General features: G+C 33.7%; 1 protein-coding gene across 2 annotated transcripts; it reads right to left on the bottom strand.

Annotated features, from left to right (window-relative positions):
* Nucleotides 1-70: 70 nt before the first annotated feature.
* Nucleotides 71-20073, bottom strand: LOC108333965 (alpha-N-acetylglucosaminidase). 2 transcript variants are annotated; one of them, XM_052870473.1, is made up of 19 exons: nt 19757-20072; nt 19546-19619; nt 19013-19224; nt 18215-18336; nt 17135-17220; nt 16861-16955; nt 16231-16312; nt 13202-13308; nt 12049-12079; nt 11677-11794; nt 9927-9977; nt 9749-9858; nt 9553-9655; nt 9223-9321; nt 6593-6703; nt 3657-3901; nt 1680-1917; nt 741-819; nt 71-649 (listed from the first exon to the last, which is right to left on the bottom strand). In XM_052870473.1, the coding sequence occupies exons 1-19, from the start codon at nt 19964-19966 to the stop codon at nt 411-413; spliced, it is 2412 nt and encodes an 803-aa protein (XP_052726433.1). In that variant the 5' UTR covers nt 19967-20072; the 3' UTR covers nt 71-410. The 2 variants fall into 2 exon arrangements, 1 of the variants encoding a protein (XP_052726433.1); XR_008246062.1 differs by having other exon boundaries at nt 511-649; nt 1669-1917; nt 19757-20073.
* Between the last annotated feature and the right edge of the window lie 1027 nt (nt 20074-21100).

The following is a 21100-nucleotide window of genomic DNA, read 5'->3' on the forward strand; positions in this document are numbered from 1 at the left end:
ACAAGAATAAAGAAATTAAGAAACATTGTTAAAAGAACTTTTGCAACCTAGCTATGATAATCGACGTAAATAAAGTGTAAACGAGGATGATGTATCTCATTAAGCTTTTACACTTGAATCATGATGTCTTGATGATTCAACAGTTAAGATAGAACTTTGACAATAACACACGAGCACTCTTGGATGTATTGAGAGAAGGTATTCTCTATCCAAAATCATAAGACAATATGTTAACAAGTCTTTCATTTTTATACAGTACTCTACTTTTTCATTTCTATCCAATATGAGATTTGGACTCACACTTAGATTCCCAACAAACAAAACAAACACTTAAACACAACAACATGCCCAATATGGACAATGTCAATAGGTTTGTGCAATGATATTCTCCAATTTAAAAGTTCATCAATTCATTTTGCAAAATACTTTTCATAGAGAGCTTGAGAGATGGCTAGAGCATCTCCTTTGGCCTTTACTGGGTAGAGCTCATTACCTTCCTGCCATTTGTTTGACTGTGAAATCCATTGTTTTCGCCACTCAATCAGCTTGAACTTCTCATTTTGTCTCAAGCTTTCTATCAAATGATTAAAATAGGTTGAAGCTCGAGGGAGATAGTAGCTTTCCATAAGTCCACTCCAAAATTTGTTGGCTAATCAGAAACCAGACAAATAGAAAACATCAAACATCAAACATGAATTAAAAATGGAATAGCATAGTCAATTTTAAAAGGCCATTTTTACCATAATCATGGAGCTTGCTCTGAGTAGTGTCATTGGTATCAAACCACATTGTCACTTGTGTCCTAGCATTCCATTCATACTGTTGGGAAAAGGTAAATGCATTAAACCATCTCATTTTCTCACTGGACTGATGCCTAAATGATAAGCAAGATGATAATGACTTGGTTTTTGAACAATCAATAAATGAGAAATTAAACGAAACTTTATATTGAATGACAACAGAAGGCAAATTAAATCTGAAAATTCAATATTTTCATGCTGTTGAGTTAGGAAAAAATAGAGTTACAAGAAGATATTGTAGTCATTAGAGTGCGGCACTAATTACCAATGCCAGATATCACCAACAATTTTGAAACTAAGTTTTATCTCTTATAATTGAGAAGAATAACAATATTTTCTCCAATTCTATGAGTGGAGATCACTTGCTCACTGGAAAGTGTTGTTAAATTTCCTCTGTTCAATAACTTTTTGCAAGTAATAATGGGTAGTTATAGAGTTAAATTCTATAAGTTGAAGCTTTCAGAGTTAAATTCATTAACGCTTACAAGCTAATAGCAGTTCTTAGAGATACAGTGAGCAATGAGAGTAAAATGTGAAGCATCTCATTTGTATAACTTGCAAAACTCCTCAAAACTGGTGATATTTTAGTTATAGAATTTGAAAGAATTTGTGCTTAATTAGACTAAGAACGTTATATTGATAATATGTACAGCATAACTACATACAATCAGGGATTAACTGATATGAAACTTGAGCTTAAGTCAAATGCTCACCTCAAGCTGCCAAATGGATTATGCTATATTTTAAATTCCAACAGTAGTGAGTAGAACATGCTAACTAAATAAAATTTAAATCATCAATTTCAACAAAATCCAAATGATTTTCTGAAAACAGGTGTCACTGGGAAGGATTATTTCTAGTTTAATACCTGTCCCTTACCTGCTTTATCTCACTTGGATTGACTGCCAGTTTCTTAGCACTCTCAAGCCAAGTTCCAAGAAGAAAGTTATCATCCGAAGCAAGCAGTACATCAATATCTTTTATCAGTTGAAGGAACGTATTGCTGTGAAATCGCAAAGCTTCAATGTTCTTCTTCTGAAACGAAGTAACTGCCTTGTAGTATAACTGGTTTGCAAGTTTTGATAATACTTGCCTTGTCAAGTCAACCAGGTCGTACCTGTCAGAAAGATGAAAGCACTTTTGATATAGTTGACCAAATCATTTGCTCTTTTTATCTTTCATGTTCATTGTGTGTGCATGTGCAAAGTTTTGGGAAAAGCAAAGTTTTACTTCTTCCCAATATAGAGCAAACTGGGGGAATTCACCAATATTGTCATGAGACCTGAACTAGAACCACTTTATTTCGTCCTTTGGTGAACATAAAAGAGCACCAAACTTATAATCATTCAATTCATGAGAGGTGATTGACTTGCTTACATTACATGGACTTATATTTTCTATATAAATCAATTGAAATGCAAAGCTAGCATAGTATATTTTTATACCTCAAGAAAGGACCAAGTGACTAAAATATTTATTTTGTTGGACTAATATTGGGTATTAGAAAGTGGGTTTTTAAGCCTAACTCAACCCCCGGCTTGTAAGATGAGGTTTGCACCTCACTTTTATATATTATAATTTGGTCTTATCTCTAGTCGATGTGGGACTTCCAACACACCCCCTTCACGCCGAGGTATAGACATCTCGTGCGTGATAGTAGAAATTGGGTGGTCCGATAACGGCCCGATAGTGGGTGGAATAGAAGAATAGAATGCCTACTTAGAACTCGCTAGGATAGGCTCTAATACCATATTAGAAAGTGGGTTTTTAAGCCTAACTCAACCCCACAAAACCGGCTTGTAAGGTGAGGTTTGCACCTCACTTATATATTATAATTTGGCCTTATCTCTAGTCGATGTAGGACTTCCAACATTGGGAAACTTTTATTTCATTGAGATTGATAACATCTTCACGCAACATAATATTTTTGCAGGTTGGTTTAAGTTTGATGTCTTTAAAAATAAAATGCAAAAACATCACTGCACAGGGTATAATCCTCACTAGGTTGACACGCTTAGAAAGTGGAATTTAAATTTAACTCAACTTTGACAAATTAGCTTGTAAGGTGATATTTGTATCTACTTACATTATAATTTGAACATATTTCTATTCCATGTGGAATCTCCAATACACTCTCTCACGCTGATGACTGGACATCACAATCATGAGTAGAGGGGGACCCAATAGTGGGTCACCATTGGCCCAAACAAACCCAATAAGGATAGACTTTGATACCATCTTAGAAATTAGACTTTAAGTTTAACTCAACCTTACAAACCAACTTGTAAAGTGAGATATGCTCCACTTATACTATAATTTGGAGTAGGATCTAAAACAAACACTATTATGCGTCAAGAAAAAAATGACTGGCATGAGTTTTAATTAAGAAAACAAAAACAAACGCTATAACCTATATTAATAATCTCCAGCATTCCTGGTCGCATATATAAAGGAAAAAAAATACAAAAGTGGGGGGACTCAATCAAAACCTACTAGGAAAATCTCAAATGTGGAAGACCATCTCCACAAATCATAAGAAATATAAAGGAGAATTCCCTCCCACCAAATAAAATCAACACCTCTAATTCTATAATATAAGTTTGATAGCTAAAGTGGTGCATTATCCAACTTTGCTCTTAAATTGTTTTCCTGAACACTATTGAAAAAGTAATTAAAAAGGGTAATCCAGTATCATGACATGCAGAGAAATTGGTCTACCTTAGTCAATTATGGAAGATGGATGTTTACAAAGTGCAAGTGATTATAAAGAAAAATTAAACATTATAGTTCATGTTAATAATTGATGAGTGATTAAAGAGAAATTAAATTTAGTATATACTAAATTCAATAGATTACCTGTATGTGAGACTTCTAGAAAGATTCTTCCCACCAGCTAGGAATAGTTGTAATGCCTTAATTACATCATCAGAGGGGTACCACAAATGAGCTTGTGGCTTATCAGAGGCTGTTTCCTGGAATAAGTACCTTCTATTTCCAGGTAGCAACAAGTTAATCTTCTTCTGGGTGTTGGATACGCCAGTTTCAAAATTAGTTGATGGGTCCCAGTCAGGAAACATTACTATGAAATCATGATTATGGTCCTGACATAATTGACAAATTGTCCCAATCAATATCCATACTGGATGCTGATTTCAACAAAAGGAACTACAATACAACTCTTCCTTGTCCATTACGGTCCTAAGATCTCCTGCTACCCACACATGCACAAACATCCAAACATACAAAAAGGTAATATTTGCTTGCACAAGAATGTCCATCATAAGCAGAGGACCTAGTATCTCACCAATACAAACATGAAACTGAAAAAGTTTTACATGATACCAACATCAAGACATGCCACTGTTTAATGAGGTGGTCCAGCATCGATTACAATAAATAGGGAGATATCATATAATTTAAGAGGAAAATATCTTAGCAAATATTTCTTATTATTAGGTATCAATTTTGTTCCTTATTATTGTGTCTCTTCTTCAGTATAAACAAGACTTAACAAGAAACTCTCAATATATGGCATCACATTTCTATGATTTTTTCATTTCCTTTTCTCACCACTCTTCATCTTTATCTTGTCAGTCACCACCTTCTCTGGCATGACCCACCACTGGCATTTTATTAAAACTATGCTACTATGAACTGTAGTGAACAATTAAGTCCCGCACATGGTATCTAGAACTAGGTAAAGTTCAGATCCGTTCTCTATGCTGCCCTAAAAATGAAATCAAAAACTACCAGCAACCAAAAATGGAAGCTGACAAGATTGCGGTGAAATTTCTTTTGGCAGCTAGAACATGCAATTAAACAGAAAGCATGCAGATCACATTGTTTTTTGTTTTTATTTTTGGTGGGGTAGTGATGAGTGTATGAATAAAGAGGATCTTTATTAGTTTTAAATAAATAAAGCATTTGTTTGTAGAATAAAATTTACTTTCGTTTGTAAAACAGGTGCAAATAGTAATTTTTGTATGTGAGCCTATATAGCCCAATAACGCTAGGGGGTGTGAACATTGGAAGACAAGGAAACAAGGGATATTTTTGAAGTCAACGAAGCCTACTTGGAGCCAATCAAATTCTTGGCCAAACCTAGGTTAAATTGAGGGAGAAGACTAGGTATGACAAGTGTGACATTAGCATGGGAAGTGTTGGAAATCTAACATTGACTAGAGATAAGATCAATTTAGAATATATAAGTAGGTGCAAACATGACTTCCCAAGCTTGTTTTCTAGGGTTGAGTTAGGCTTAAACACTTCTTAACATGGTATTAGAACCATGGTTTAATGCTTATCCTAACGAAATTTGATGTTTGTTGGATCTATTGTTCCACATGTTATCAGACCACTCATTAATATCTAGTCCCACGCACAAAATGTATATACCTCGGCGTGAGGGGGTGTTAGAAGTCTCACGTCAACTACAGATAAGACCAATTTAGAATATATAAATGGATGCAAACCTCACCTTACAAGCTAGCTTTGTAAAGTTGAGTTAGGCTTAAAATTCACTTCTTAACAGAAACATATACCAATCTTAGCATTGATCTAGATCTAGGATTTACATTTTAAAATTTAAATTTTCCCTCTTTTTTGTACATAAATTTTCAACCGAACGTTAGAATTCTAGAACTAGAATTTTATATGTAATTTCAAGGCATATTAGAGCTCCATTTAGGTTAGATTTTTGGCTATAAATAGTCATCACTTCCCTTTGTATACAACATTGGATATATTTGAATGAAGTGAGAGTTCCACCGAAAGAGAAAGTTCTCTTCTTTCTTAAGTCTCATCTTGAATGATTAAATCAAGTGGCAACTCCTTCGTCACTTATCTTAGGTGATCCTTTAAGTGGTAGGAAAACCTTCCATCAACTCATAGGTTCTTTCAAATTTCTCTTTTATCCCTTCTCATTTGTCAAATTCCTCATTCTCTGGCATCTCCACTTCTCTACTTGTCTTTTGTCTTCTTTCCATATCCATACTTTTCTCTTGGATGCAAACCTTCACACTTAAGGATGGCAACGGGTCGAGTCGGACACGGATAGTGCCGACCCACAAAACGAAAATCCAACCCGCAACCCGCCCATTATCCGCACGGATTCCCGCTTAAAAAATATCCGCAAATATTTTAAAACTCGCGGGTACCTACGAATACCAGCAAAAATTTAAAAAAACATTTTATACATTTTTAAAATAAAATTTAAATAAAATTACTAAAAATATATATATTATAATATAAATTTAATTTAATTTTTTAATTAAATTTAACCTAACCCCCAATTTGCAAAAACAAAATTGCAAGCATAGAACTCCAAGATCACAACGCAGAGAAAACCCCAAAACACCGTAAGACCAAGAATCCCAAAAATTCCCAAACCAGAAAAGATCAGAAACTCCAAACTCGCTACAAAGTCAGGAAAAACTCCAGTCGTAGGAACCCTTACCCTAAATCGCGAAAAACAGCAACTCTAAATTCCCAATTTCAAAACTTTCAATCCCGAATAAGAATCCCAATATAGTGTTATAATTCTAGAACCCTAATTACATTCTAACAATGTTGATATAGTGTTATAATGCAGTAGAAAATATATGGCCTTATTTACAATAAAATACTAGATCAAATATTACTGCACTATACTGTTAAAACAAGCCTAAGACAACTGACACACGAAGAAGACTTACTGTAATTAAACAAGGAAACAAATCATATAAGGTAATCTGAAATACTCTATTAGATGCAACAAAGATATTATAAGATGATTTAATACATGAAATACATACAGCAATTCCATCAGTACAATTGTAAATTGTATGATAAAGAATCTCCCAAGCAGCCTCAACTTGATGAACAGCTTTACCATATCGTCTATTGCAATAACTCTTGATCCATTCCTACAAGGATAGTAAAAATCAATCCAAGTACAAAGGCTTCAATGATATGTACAAAATTAATTCCGACAAATGATCTAAACCTATATTCTAAATGTGCATCAACTTGAAGTTTAGGAGAGAACAATGATTTTCATATTCATTTATTAATGGAGATTTAAAAATTGCAATGATGGCATAAATAAGAAGAATTGGTTAGAGAAATACTATGCAATAGAAGTTAAATTAAATCATAGGAGAAAATCAAGGATGAAATCAGAATTATGGATATCATTTTATTTTTTTTCCAGCTTCTTGAGAAACTATCCAAACAAGAAAAAAAAAATCGTAAACTATAGCAACACCCCCCTCAAGCTGGTAGACATACATATTTAAGATGCCCAACTTTCTTACAATACAACAAATTCAAAATTGGGTATAAACAGCACTTTAGTAAATAATTTTTCCTACTGTCGAGAGGCTGGGACAAAGGACATGCAAATAACTCCTAGACATTCTTTCTTCTTTAAAATTTACATCAATTTCACATTCTTGGTTTTGTCATGCTAGACATAGTTTTGAGTAATACTGATGCATTCCAGTCTGTATGGGAAGGTGATAGGTCTGAGATGTATCTCCTTTGAGAGATCATTACTCTCTTTTCCTAGATCCATGATAACCCAATTCTCATGTTCTCATACTAAGGCTTATTGCATCATCTTAGGACTTTTATTCCTGTTATCTTCCAATTTTAACTCAGTTTTGCACTTTTTAGGTGTTTTGGGAGTTGTGGTGAAATTGGTCTAAGATACATGTTTTATAGCTGAAATATGAAACGTGGGATGCTTTGACCTTGGCTAACTCTTTCACTCATAACTTCTTCCACAGGTGCCCAAATCAACTGAAACCTGTTGCATTGGAACGCTGACTCAGAGCTTTAATTGAAGCACAAGAACATAATTTTTGTGCAATTGAACTGGTCGTAGTTGAAGTTTGAAGATGAAGGCAGATTGCAAAGGCCAGAGAGGGATTAGTTTAGTTTAAGTGTTGTATTCGTGTTTCAGTGTAAATAGCAATTGCTACGGCAAAGTCTTCCTTTTCTGATTTGTAAATTGGGCTGGACACTGGAATCGCCCAGAAAAGCAAAAACAAAGGCAGTTGAGCCATCTTTCCACGACAGAATGAAAAAAAGCTGGAAAGGACCATGCAGCAGCCAAGGCAGAACACACACACAAGGCAGCTTTTGACAGTTTCTGGATATTTGGAGCAGCCTTTTCAGAAGCTTTTTCGGAAACTTTTCAGAAAATTAGTTAGGGATGTTTTGCTTGTGTTTTAGTGAAGAATACCTCAGCTGAGGGGGACACAGAGAGACCTCATACTTTTACAGTTTTCTCGTTCTTCCGAAGTTTGAAAATAAAAGAGCAATGCATGTTCCTCAGCTTTTCTCTAAGCTTTTGTGCAATTTTTTTTTTCAGTGGAAGAATGTAATGGTTAATACACTCGGGTAGCTTTTCAAGTTTTTTTCTCTGACGTTTTTCTTATGCAATGAGAATGAATGTTCATCAATTTCTTCTAGCTTTCTAATGCATTTTCCAGTTTAGGAATGAAGTAATCTCACTCTCTAGTAGCCATAGTCCCTCATATTCTACTTTTTTCTCACTGTTCCATTGCCTCTGATTTAATTGTTCTTTACCTCATTTCAGTGATTAGTGACAAGGATTACTATCAATCCATCGAGAACAATTCTCCTCACATAATGTTTTAGAGGCCCAAGATCCTTATTTTCAAATTTAGCACTCCTTTGATTTATTTCTCCAGGCAAGTTGTCCCTCCTATCATAAAAAAAAATTATACGTTTTGCACACCGAACCTACCTTTGAGATTACACATATGCTTGTCTTTTACCTAATTAATTAAATCTCTCAAACCAAGCTCTAGGTGATTACTTCAACTCATATGGTGACTTCTCAAGCTTGTAACTTTCCGTTGGAAATGTGATTTGAAGCCTGGTTGTGCATCAATGCATACTAATTTCTCCAACCCTCCTTTTAAGGATTCTTCACAGCTAATTGTTGCAGACCAGTCAAGATTGGTTGTCAATGACAATAGAACCATGATAGTATTTGCTTAAGGTGCAAAAGTGTCCAAATAGTCAACTCAATTAGTTAAAGTAAAACCTTTGGCTACCAATTGAGCTATCCATTTACATTATCCTTAATTGAGAAAAACCGTTCCCAACACAGAGTTGTCTTTCCTCTTGACAAATCCACCACACTGGAATTATGGGATTTTTTGGAAGAGTTATAAGGCAATGGACTCTCCAGCTAAAACAGTTAGCTCTTGTGTGACTACTTGAACGACCTAATCTGTAAAATAGGAATATAGGAATCTCATACTTATACTTTCTAGACATAACCTTGTAAATACCATATATTTGAGGGATTTTAATAAGCAATGTTAAAATATAACAATTCATGAAGCTGAGAGAATTTCCCAAGCAAATTCAAACAAAACAACTGGAGCAGAGAGCATATGAACAGTACCGGAACTTCAACTTTCTTGTGACGAAATGCCATTTCAGACATCAACTCATAAACAATGGGATTCTGCTCTATTCCTTCCATGCACATACCAACACCTACCTGCCAAAAAGTTAACAAATTTTAAAAAAAATGTACAAGCCATAAATCAACATAATCACTCAATGTTCCTTTTTTCAGATAACATCTGAAGATTTTATGCTAAAACAAAGATAGAGTTTATTGGCGTGCTTGTCCCATTTTGGCTCCTAAGTTCTGACTAATAAAAACTCAAGCCTTGTTGATATCATAAATGCCAATATGTTCATGTGATACAAAAAGTATTGCCTGTACCATTGTTGAGTTTGCACTGACACGAGCATCAACAGGCCCAGAAGAAATTGCATCAAGGGTTCCATACATTTCAATATTGCCCCCAAAATTATGAAGCATACACCTGATGCAGAGTATGATTGGGAAAGCATAACAGTTTAGAATATTGTATTTCTGTAAATAAACCAGTAACAAGAGGTAAAAATAAACTAATTACCAGATATAAGGAGTACCATAAAACTGAAAAGAAGATTTCCATATTGGTTTTACATCAGCAAACAGATCAAGAACAACCATCTTTCCAAATGGAACAGAATGTAAAAGGGCCTGCACATATTATCACTCAGTAAAAAAAATCAATTTGAAGATGCTGGGTTGGCTTTCAGATGGCATACTTTAATTTGAGGTGCCTTCCAAAACGATGAGTCAGAGTAGAAGAGCCAGCCCTGCAAATTCATATATATTTGTCAGATACAAGAAATTTACACAAAATAACAAAAATAATATCAATTATAACATTTCTGGAACTCGGTAGTGAGAGGGATATTTTTGAAGATAATGGAGGCATCAGGCTAGTTTACTTTGGGGGCTAGAGCATAAGGCTCCTCTAAATTTAGCTTTATATAAAGTGCACAAGAAAGAGTGTTTCCACCATCTTCATTCAATTTAAAGTACACTATTATGTCTTAACCCACAAAAATTCATAGGTAGATGTACTAGTGTACTTTATATTCAAGATCACTTTAGAGCAGTTGTTTCTAAAATTGAGATGCCAATAAAATTAGAATTAAACAACAGAAGGAATGGATGGGATTAGCTGCATTTATGACTGGTATTGTATTGTATAAGTTACATAAAGCTCCTTTTTTTTGGGTGTATGAACCTAGCCCAAGCATTGAGTGTTATAGGGTATACCTTTTCCTTGTAATGTACTCTTCTCTCTTTCATATACATATATGTATATGTGTATATATATATATATATATATATATATATATATATGCACATACACACATGTGTGTGTCTACGTGTATATGTATGAATGTATGCACGTATGTATATATTAATGTGTGTCTATGTATATACGTGTGTGTTTGTGTGTGTGTAAAATCAAACATTAGTTGAGTACAACTCACTGATTTTTATCATTCAAATTCAAGTATTTTGGGCAATGGAATTTTGTAATTCACATCTTTGATACATTAGGCTCTAAGATAGGGGTGGTTGTATGAGGATAGCGGAAATTCTCAATTTCTAGATATTGTGGTGTTGATTACGCAAGTTCTCCCATAGATAAGCACCTTAACACTAGATATTGTACATTCATCAGTGGAAATCATATCTTTGAAGTGCAAGAAGAAAAATGTTGTTGTTTGATTCAATACAAAAGGAAAATACAGGACTATGGTCATTACTTTAGAACTTGCATGGATTTTAATAACATCTTCAAGAGGTAAAATTCTGTGAAGTTCATCAAATAAAGTTGTATTGTGATAATTAGGCAACCCTTCACATTGTCTCTAATCCAGTATTAAGAGAGAATTAAACATGCAGAGATTGACTACCATTTTTATTTGTGAGATGTTACTATCCGAGGAAAATAATATTGAATTTATCAATACAAATTATCAAATTGCCAACATCCCACCAAAGTCTATCAAAAGACCACAAATTCAGTTCGTACATTCCAAGCTTGATACACAAACTTATATGCTCCAGTATGAGAGAAAGTGTTAGAAAAGTGTTACTTCCTATTGTATTTGTATATACTGATTACTTTCCCTTAAGCTTTCAAATTCAAACTCTCAAGTCTATTAATTGATTGTTTTGTTTAATTAAGTTCAGTTATATATTTTAGGAGCAGTTATTTTATATAAGGTCAGATGGTAGGTAGTTATTAAGTTTTTAGGAGCCTTTCCTATGTAAAATTTGTATAGAAAATGCCCTGTGTGAAAGAAGTGGGGAGAGAAGTGCATATGAAAGTTTTTCCAACAGTGTTACTCTATGTAGATGTTACAACTCTCGGGCAGTTTCTGATAAATTTTCTGTTTAATAAGTGAGTCTAAACAGCAAATTTCAGTCTTATATCAGGTACATAAGGAATTGAAAAGGAAACCAGAAGATCCTGAGTCAAATGAAGCATACTTGCATTAACCAGACAGCATCCTTGTCACCTTTGGAAATCCCTTTATATACTGCAGCTCCAAGAGTTGATATATATTCAGGATCATTGGTAGGCGGGGAGTTCTCGTTAAATGTATCACTGCAGTTAAAAATATAGTATGTATATTGGCAACCAAGAGAGTATAAAAAACACTCCAGCAAATTACAACATTGCATGTGTGTGGTTAAGACTGATTCAATATGCTAACTCCTTTGTGACAGTGCATGTCAAAAAATTGAAAATCCTAATTAGAAAAAAGAAAGAATAATAGATTGATATGGTAGATCATCAACTAGGAACCAGACTGTCCAAGAGAAAAATAGTGCTAAAGCGTGGAAGATGAGTGAGTCTACCAGTTGTAAATGTCAGTTACATCCCCATATTCTGTAAATTTAAAAAAAAAAATGTCAGAGTTGAGGTACAAAGTATGAAGGAGAAAAGGAGAGAAAAAAGCACAAAACACTAGTTATCACCCAAAGACTAGCCTTTTTTAGCATACACATTCAACTTACAGATTTTATAAAGAAAAAAAAGGAAAGAAAGTGATAGATCCTAGTATTCACACTAGTAGAAGTTATCAGTGTAGAGCAACGTTCTAATTATAGGAATGTAAGAAGAGAGTAATAGAGGTAAGATTGAAAACAAAACAAAAACTCAACTCGTATGCTCTGCCTCAAGATCTAAGCATCTTAGAATTACTTTCACAGATTTAATACTCCTTCATCCGCCCCCTCCACCATACTCAACTCTTCCCATTCTTCCCACACTCACTTCTCTAATGGCTGCTGTTAGAATAATTATTAAGTCTATATGGATGTTAGAGTAATTATTAAAGTCTAAAAGTAGGGAGTAGTGTGTTGGAAACCTCTTCCAGCTGTACCTAGGGGTCTAAGGGAGTCTTTTGATCTTTCATCTTCCTATTATATCTGTTATTTTCCATTATAAATAGAAGATCATTAGAGGGGTCTTTCAAGCGCTCCAAAATATATTTTCTCTCTTTTTAATCTTAAGTTCGTATCAGAACGGATCGATCCCATTTTGCTGGTCTCAATCATCTCGGACGCATTATCTCACTACGTTTGCCTTCCGTCACCGGCCGTCTAGAGTCACAACTTCTTCCGGATTTGGATTGCCTCTCTGAGCGACGGCCAACCCCGCCAGTCTCGGAAGCTAGTTCATCTCCACATGCCGCCACGCGATAAGTTTCTATTCTTGGAAGCTAGTTCGGGATTCCTCTTGCATGGTATTTAGTTATGCAAAGTCAAAACAAGATTTAACTCAAGAGCTTCATATTGATTTTCAAATGAATGCACTCGAATTTTAAAAGTTAATAGTTTTAAAAGTTAATAAATTCTCAGTTTTCCAATGTCTTGTATAAAACCTTTGAGCAACTATGCTTTTATTGAGGTTATACTTCTATTGAAGTATGAGGACACCAGGAATCTCAAAAATGACATGAATAGCCATATAAGAAAAGGGGGGAAGAAAAGGAGAAATTAAGCACACCTTTAATCTGTTTCCTTATGAAAGCCTCCCCTAATTCAACAAATAAAGGATCAGAGGGATCAAGAAGGTAAGTACAGCACCAACGAGGATCGCTGTCAACAGTATTCCTGGAATACAACAATAAATCCAATGGTAAATACATTGTAGACATGAAGCTTTTAAACTAAAAATGGTCTTTATGAGCAACAAATAAAAACAAACCAATTACTGAAAAGGCATCATACACTAGGTTAGAATAATGTTGTACCTCTTGCATTGTATTGCCAACAATTTCATGTGCTTTTAAGAGTCCTAGAAGATTTAGGTAGGCTATTTTCCATTAGTCTAGGGAATTTAAATACGTAAGAATAGTGATCAAAACAATGTGAGGTGGAAACAAGTGGTAGCTACCCACCCAAGATGAAAAATTTGTCCATATCCACTCCATTACCTATTAGGTTACTCATTTAAAAACTACCAGGAATTTTTTTATACCCACATTCTTAAAATATGGACATTAAATTTAACTCAATGTGGGATCTCCAGCATATTTCATCATGCCAAGGATTGGACATCTCGATTGTGATACGATAAGCCTAACAAACCTCATCAGGATGGGCTCTAATATCATCTTAGAAATTGAACTTGAAGCTTAACTCAAACTCAAAATGCTAGCTTGTAAGATGAGATTTTCACCCACTTGTATATTAAAATTTAAAATTTAAAATTTAGTCATATCTCTAATCAATGTGAGATCTCTAGCACACATATATTTATGGATATCTACCAAATATATAAAAAAGAGAGAGATAATCATTTTACACATTTGTACATCATTTTTCACTCTCATAATATATGTGTGTAAGATTTTATTTTTTTTTCAAGTAGATGCATTTTGTGGTTGATGTTGTGGATATTGACTTATGTATATATGTATAGATTGTTGGGCTGGGCAGTGGCCAGGCTAGGCCAGAAACTACTAGAGTGTTTGGGCTAGTGGCACCAAGGAACCAAAGGTGTTGGTTCATTGGCATATGCATATATATGTGTTGTCTGTGTATGTGTATGTGCGACGGGTTGAGTAGAGCCTAGACATGACGTCAAAATCTACTGTTGTGATGCATGGTTTTTGCATAAGTTGTTGGTTGCACGAGATAGTATTCTAGGAGGGAATGACTATAAGTGTAGGGGTGGAAAAAGCAAATTGAATAGGAGTTGATAAGAGGATTATCCTAACTCTAATAGTTGCCTAGTATCAAGTAGAGAAAGCTAGTTATGTGGTGATAGTCGAAGGAGGTTCTTGTGATTGAAACATGGGTATGAAACAAAACTAGTATTGTTTAATCACATGGAATATACCCTGTCATGAGAGGAATTGGGTAATTGGGTAAGGTGGCTACTCCCAATTTTTGGCCTGACTAAGCCATGGGCAAGGTTGTTACTCTTAGAATCTATAGTGCATAGCCTACGACAGGTGCATGGTCTTTGGTGCTTAATTCATTTGCTCTTAACCTTCCGGAAGTGAGTCTCATATGCATGGAGTAGATGCATGTTGTGGTTGATGGCTTGTATGCATGATGCTATGGATGCTCACATGTTGATAATGCATCAATTGTTGAATCTTCTTTATATACATACTTGTTGTTTTTCAAGTTAGCTTTACCCTTTTGTTTTGGTGTGTTTGTGTTGTTATAGCAATGACCAGGTGTGGGAGATGTCTAGAAGTACTAGACGCAGAAGGCCTTTGTAGTATAGATAGAAATTTTGTATACAATTTTTAGTTTTATTCTTCTAATTAAGTTTGATTTAATTCATGGGCAATGAAATGTTTTCTAAAACTTTTAGCATGATGATAAGAGAAATGAAATGTTGTGAATACAATTTTTCATCATGCTTGTGATAGCTAAAATATAATTGAGTAGATGATACACCTGATTTTGCCTAGCTAGACGAGTATGATGAACTATACTTCAGTAGACGAGTTTGTTGGACTATACTTCACTACACGAGTTGTTGGATGTGTTATAAGGGTAATGTGACACTGGTTTTGGGGTGTTACAACGGGTACATATAGTATGACATCCACCCCCACTATTTTACAAATAGATAGAAAAAAAAACTCGATTAAATAACCTATCAATCCCTATTTAGCCTGCGTTTGGAAAACCACAAGAATTCATTTTGACTCCTAAGATCACATCCAAAAATAAAAAAAAGTTGAAGTAACCATTTGTTGCTAAGACTTTTGTTGGAAATCTCACATCGACTAGAAATAAAGTTAATTTGTCAAGATTTAGATTTTTCAAATCTTAATTGGATTATTCAAATCTGATTTATTTAATTGTCCTCTATTTTCTCTCTATCTTTTCCTTACATTTATTTTGTAATTAGGGTGCTCAAATTTCCCCTAGCCATCTCTGGCAATATAAAGTCAAGAATTTTGATCAATAAATAATAACAAAGATAATTTTCTTCTTCTAAAATTACAAGTATGTTAAAGTGATTTCCGAACCAATGTTAATTGCATATAGTTCTACAGGAACTATTATTTAGGAAATCACACCAATTTACATTTTGCCTATGAAATTATGCACATTTTGGTTTGTTAGTTGAGAAAAAACTGAAAGGAGGCAAGATAATGGAATTACATTTTATTGTTTGGTGGGAAAGAAGGGAGTGAAAATAATTTTAAAATTAGTAGAGTCACTTCTCACCTATTTGAATTAATCTCTACCTCTTTTCCGATCTCCTATTTATTTCTCTTCAATATTACACCTTTAACTTTCACTTTATTTCTTGCTTGTTTGTCTTCAACATTTTTTATTTTTGTCCATCTTGTTTCTCTCTTCCCTGCCAAACAAGGGAGGGCTTATAGTCTATCAAGAGTCTATATATAGATTTTCTAGATAACCCAAGAACTGTAAAGTGCACACTCAATCAATTTCAACACACCTTTTGGAATTCCTCACCTACTAAATCATGCAAGCTAAAAATTTAACAGAAAAATATGATTGAAAAATGAACAAGCATATAAAAGAGAAGCAAAATACCAGTCACCAAGTCTAGTTATTTTTGCCATAGGGAAAATCCTTTTCAAAGCCGCTGGAACATTCCCCGAGAAGGATGGCAGAACTAGAACAACGTCAATGTTAAACCAGCATACCAAATTTAGAAAATGTAGACAACAATTTGAGACAGCAAAACCAGTTTCCCCTCTATGAATACGGATGTCTCAGTAAGTCATACGCATATACATGGTTAAATATGTATTTGGTTCCTTTCAGTGAAAAATTAAAATTAGTCCCTCTTTGAAACTTTACTCCAATTTAGTCCTCCAACTTTATAAATGCATGAATTTAGTCTTTCTAACAATTTTTTTTTAAGTTTATTTGGCATTTCAAACACATTTCATAATAGCATTTTAGTTGTTTACATCGTTTGATCCATTTCCGCTTCAATGTTAGCTGAGAAACACGTTTGAAATGTCAAATAAACTTAAAAAATTTGGTTAAAAAGACTAAATTCACGTATTTCTAAAAATAAAGGACTAAGTGGGTCTAAAGTTTCGAAAATGAACTAATTTCAATTTTTACTGAAAGTTAAGGGACCAAAATTATATTTAACCTTAAAAACAATTAAACTCAAAAAACAAAACTTCAGGTTTTATGGTGAAAATATACCTGGTGTCATCCCCAATTCCAGCATTCGAGAGATTATCTGTTTTTGTAACACCAACTGTTGATCTAACCAATTTTGAGACAAAGGCCCACCCCAGCTGTGAAATGATAGATCTCATCAGGAACCAAATTTGCTAGACCATTTCCTAGGACTTCTATACAGATCAAATGAAAAATGAATATGAAACTCAAAACAACTAAATTGGCTAGACCATTTCCTAGGCTTTCTATACGGATAAAAAATCAACTATGGGGTTTACATACTGCTTTCACCTACCCATGCAAGTTTCCCATGCGAGCCCAAGCAAGGAAAGCAGGTCCACCAAAGAAATTATTCAAGTCGTCTGAAGTAATGTTAAAATCCTACAATTAGAAGATACTAGTCAAATAACTATTAAGTGGTCAAAATAATAACTAGTTGTTCTTATAAGAATAAATTATATCAACAGGATTCAAGCAATGCATCTAAATTATGTAGACAATCAGGTAAAGATTCCCATAATTGCATAGTGTTAAGAGTCATGTGTATCTCAATGTGGCCATGTTTTCCCACACTGCTTCGTATAATTCCTATATGTTATATACTATGTATACTTCCTCATTAACATAACAACAACACTGATAGTAATAATAGTAAGTAGGAAAAACATTGATAGTAAAAGAAGAAAGAAGTCCAGGAGCAGAGGAACGCAAAGAAGCTAAGAGTACCACTTTACCCCGGACATGTGATGTTGGTAAGCATTGCTCATGAAACTTCTAGAATTTTATCAAATAACTAAACTGATTTTATCAAAGCATCTGGGTTATCAGAAATTTTCTTTTGTGTTCAGTTTAGAGTAAGCAAAAAGTGTTTCTTCCCTCGTACATAAGGGGCAGATTCCATTATATCACTATACTATTCATCTGTTTCTGGTCCAGTTTTATCATTTTCAACATCATATGCTTAAGGCCATACCAAAGAAACACCACTGCTCTATAATTCATCTAAGCTTAAGCACATAAAGCATAGTCAACCACAGTAACAAAACCCAAATAAAAACAAGCTACAAACCATACATGATCCAAAGCAGCAAAAGTTAGAGTGAGCGGTTAGGAAAGAAAACAACAAAAAGTAAAATAATGATGAAAAAACTTTCATTTTGAACAAGTGATATCACTTATAATAACTTGAATAAAAAACTGAATCTGTAATACTGTAACATGTATCTAGTTACAAAATAATGAGTAAATAATATCTGATGGGGAAAAAAGTTTTTTATAGAATCTTTGGCTCAGTTAATACCCTCAAACTAAGGGTTCATTTTTTCTTAGACTAAGCATTATCCAGATATACACAAGCATGTAAATAGCACTTCACCTTAAAAACCTTTTGCCAAATTGTTTCCTGCCCAGTAAATGCCAAGGGTAGGTTCACCCCCTGAAGTGCCATCCAGTCTACCTCTTTTTCCCACCTGTCCCAGTCCCACCAAACATATGAATCTGCAAAGGACCAAGAAGAATATTCAGCTTCTGATCTTTGCTTGTAAACACATTCGGCCTTACCCTTGTGAGGAAATGGATATATAAGGTAAACATGGGAAGACCAACTCATCCAACTTAACAATCTTACATTTACCAATAGGAGGAAATATAGGATGGCTATTTATATGTCTAAGGGAATCTAGCAATACCTTCAAAATTCATTCCGATTAGTCTTGACAGGAACTTCCACAGCATTTTTCTTTTGCAGAAATATGTTAGGCTACCTATCCGATCCTGAGAATGTACCAAATTTTGTTTTTTGCAAGTGTTGAAGTATAGTTTTACTCCTTTTTATTTTACTCTCTTGTACAGAAGTAGATTGGCTTTTTCATTCAGCCAACCGACAACTGTCGGTTACTTAGATCTTGAGATATAATTAATACATGTTGCAATTCATATGTAGCTGGGTTGAATTCATTTTCACACAATAACAGAATTTCTTATCCTCCTCTCTATCTCTTTTTCTCAAACTTCATCTCTTTTTGAAACAACTGACTACCAAGATTATCATCCTTTCTTAGAAAAGTTTTAAGCATTGGCACTTGTTAGCTACTGAACTACATCAGTTCAAATTCTCAGATTGGAAAAAAGACAGAGATGTTTTGTTCCTCAGAAAGTTGATTTTGATACTCACAACTAGAGGTAACAACATTTTGGTAATAATTCCATGGAACAGGGCGTTTAATCTTCAGACCCTCATCTTTTAAACGGGGTAGTGACCCTGGCTCAGGGATTGAAGTTGTCTGAATGCCACCTGTCTTATCCCATGAGACATGAGCACCGCACCAGTACTTAAGATACCAATGGAGACCAGATGCAATCTCAACAGCAGTGGTTCCTCTAATGCTGACAAATATACAAATACATGACAATATCAGATTAATACTAAAGGACAGCAGAACAGATTAGATGTTCATATCCATGAGCAGATGATTCAATGCAAGAAATTTTACCACAGGTAGAACAAATCAAGAAGCCCATTAGCATTATAACATGAAAATCAAGTTTAAATGTATGAAATGAAAAGAGAAAGAAGAATCAAATGAAGTTGCAACTTGTAAATAAAAGAAATACAACCATCTCATAATCTTTAAAAGCCTTGGAACTTAGGAAGAAAAAAAAACATTAATCGATCATAATCTTCAGCATAAATTTCCTCTCACATACATAATCTCAGCCTCATTCTGGCTTGACTTCTTGTGATTGTTTATCAGAAAACAACTGTCTCCGCCACAGACATCCTGGAAATTGTAAAGGTCATGTTTTTACTTTCAATCATAAAAAGTGAGAGCAAATGCAGACTCTAACAAGTTGTCAGACTAAGAGAAGAAAAAAAAAACAGAACAAGATGAAAGGGTAAAAGGAAAAGGGCAAAGACCTTGGACACTATTTTGAACTCAAAACTGGACAAATGGGTAGGAAGCAGTCTTTTGAGAAGACCAAAGGCTGCAGCTTCTTGCACAGATGGAGGTGCCCTTTTGGAGTCCAAGCCTTGAAGCAAAGGCTCTATGGCTCCATACTTAGACAGTGCCACCGGCAGTGAAGGGATAAGAATCAAAATCAGAAACACAAATCCCAACTTCAACATTTTTTCTTCTTCCCTCAAAGACAAAGGAAACTGTGTTGATGGCTATGCCATGGTTTTTGATTTCTACACCCAAATGGTTACTACGTTGACACTATTGTGTTGGTGTTCTCGACACGCACACATGTATAAAACAAAAATAATTATTTAAATAATCAATATAACTATATTGTCTACATCTATATCTAATCTTTATCTAGAGTAATATATTAAACTAATGTTATTTTGCCAATTATCAGGTTATTGTTATTATTATCATTATATAATATTTTACTTGAAGACAAAATAGGTTAAGCAAAATAACATAATTTTCTTTTTTTTCTTATACATACGTACATATACATATATATATATATATATATATATATATATATATATATATATATATATATATATATTATTGAAACGTAAATTTAAATTACAATGTTAATTAAATATTAAAAAAATAATTTCTTATTATAATATTAATTTTACAAATTTTAAGATAACATTAAGCTTTTTTAATAGTTTTATTATATTGTTAAATAATAATATATCATAACTTTTATTTAACATATTTATATATAATTTACAACATTTGTAACATGTTTCTTAATTTCTACACAATTTTTCTAAATTTGCAAATACTTTCCCATATTCTTAAGACATAACTCTAATATCAGAAAAAAAAACCTCTCTTATGGATTTATGACCCAACTAATTTATTTGTCTTATTCAAAAATTACATGTTAAATAATACTTGAGTTTTATTAAAAAATAACTAGTTCCTAAATAATACTTGATAAGGTAGCTAACAATGATTACGAGGCTAAAAAAATATATTCATTTTGTAACTTGCAGCGATAATATACATAATGAAAATCAATTAATTAACCGAGAATTACACATAATTTATACTATTAAATGAATCAACATAAAAATTTTTGAATAAAGATATAGTTTGATTACACATATTTAGATAATAGTTTTGAACAACTGTAAAAATTTTAAAAATCTCAATCTAAATTTCTCCTTTTGCGTTTTACTTTCTTTTTTCAATAATTACTATACCAAATTTTAAATAGAAGAGTTCTTTCCTCATGAGTCTTATCTTGTTTTCTTGATTGAATAATGACTCTTCTTCTGGAATCTCTTTCA

The sequence above is a fragment of the Vigna angularis genome, chromosome 11 (assembly GCF_016808095.1).
Source record: "Vigna angularis cultivar LongXiaoDou No.4 chromosome 11, ASM1680809v1, whole genome shotgun sequence".
Taxonomy (NCBI): domain Eukaryota; kingdom Viridiplantae; phylum Streptophyta; class Magnoliopsida; order Fabales; family Fabaceae; genus Vigna; species Vigna angularis.

What these genes read in the sequence shown, in the direction of transcription:
- LOC108333965 (XM_052870473.1), bottom strand. Translation starts at nt 19,966, where the DNA reads ATGTTGAAGTTGGGATTTGTGTTTCTGATTTTGATTCTTATCCCTTCA. An exon ending in CAGAATGAGGCTGAGATTAT is followed by an intron (nt 19,225 to 19,545) that starts GTATGTGAGAGG and finishes TATATTTGTCAG; the next exon opens with CATTAGAGGAACCACTGCTG. An exon ending in GGAAGGCACCTCAAATTAAA is followed by an intron (nt 9,859 to 9,926) that starts GTATGCCATCTG and finishes TAATATGTGCAG; the next exon opens with GCCCTTTTACATTCTGTTCC.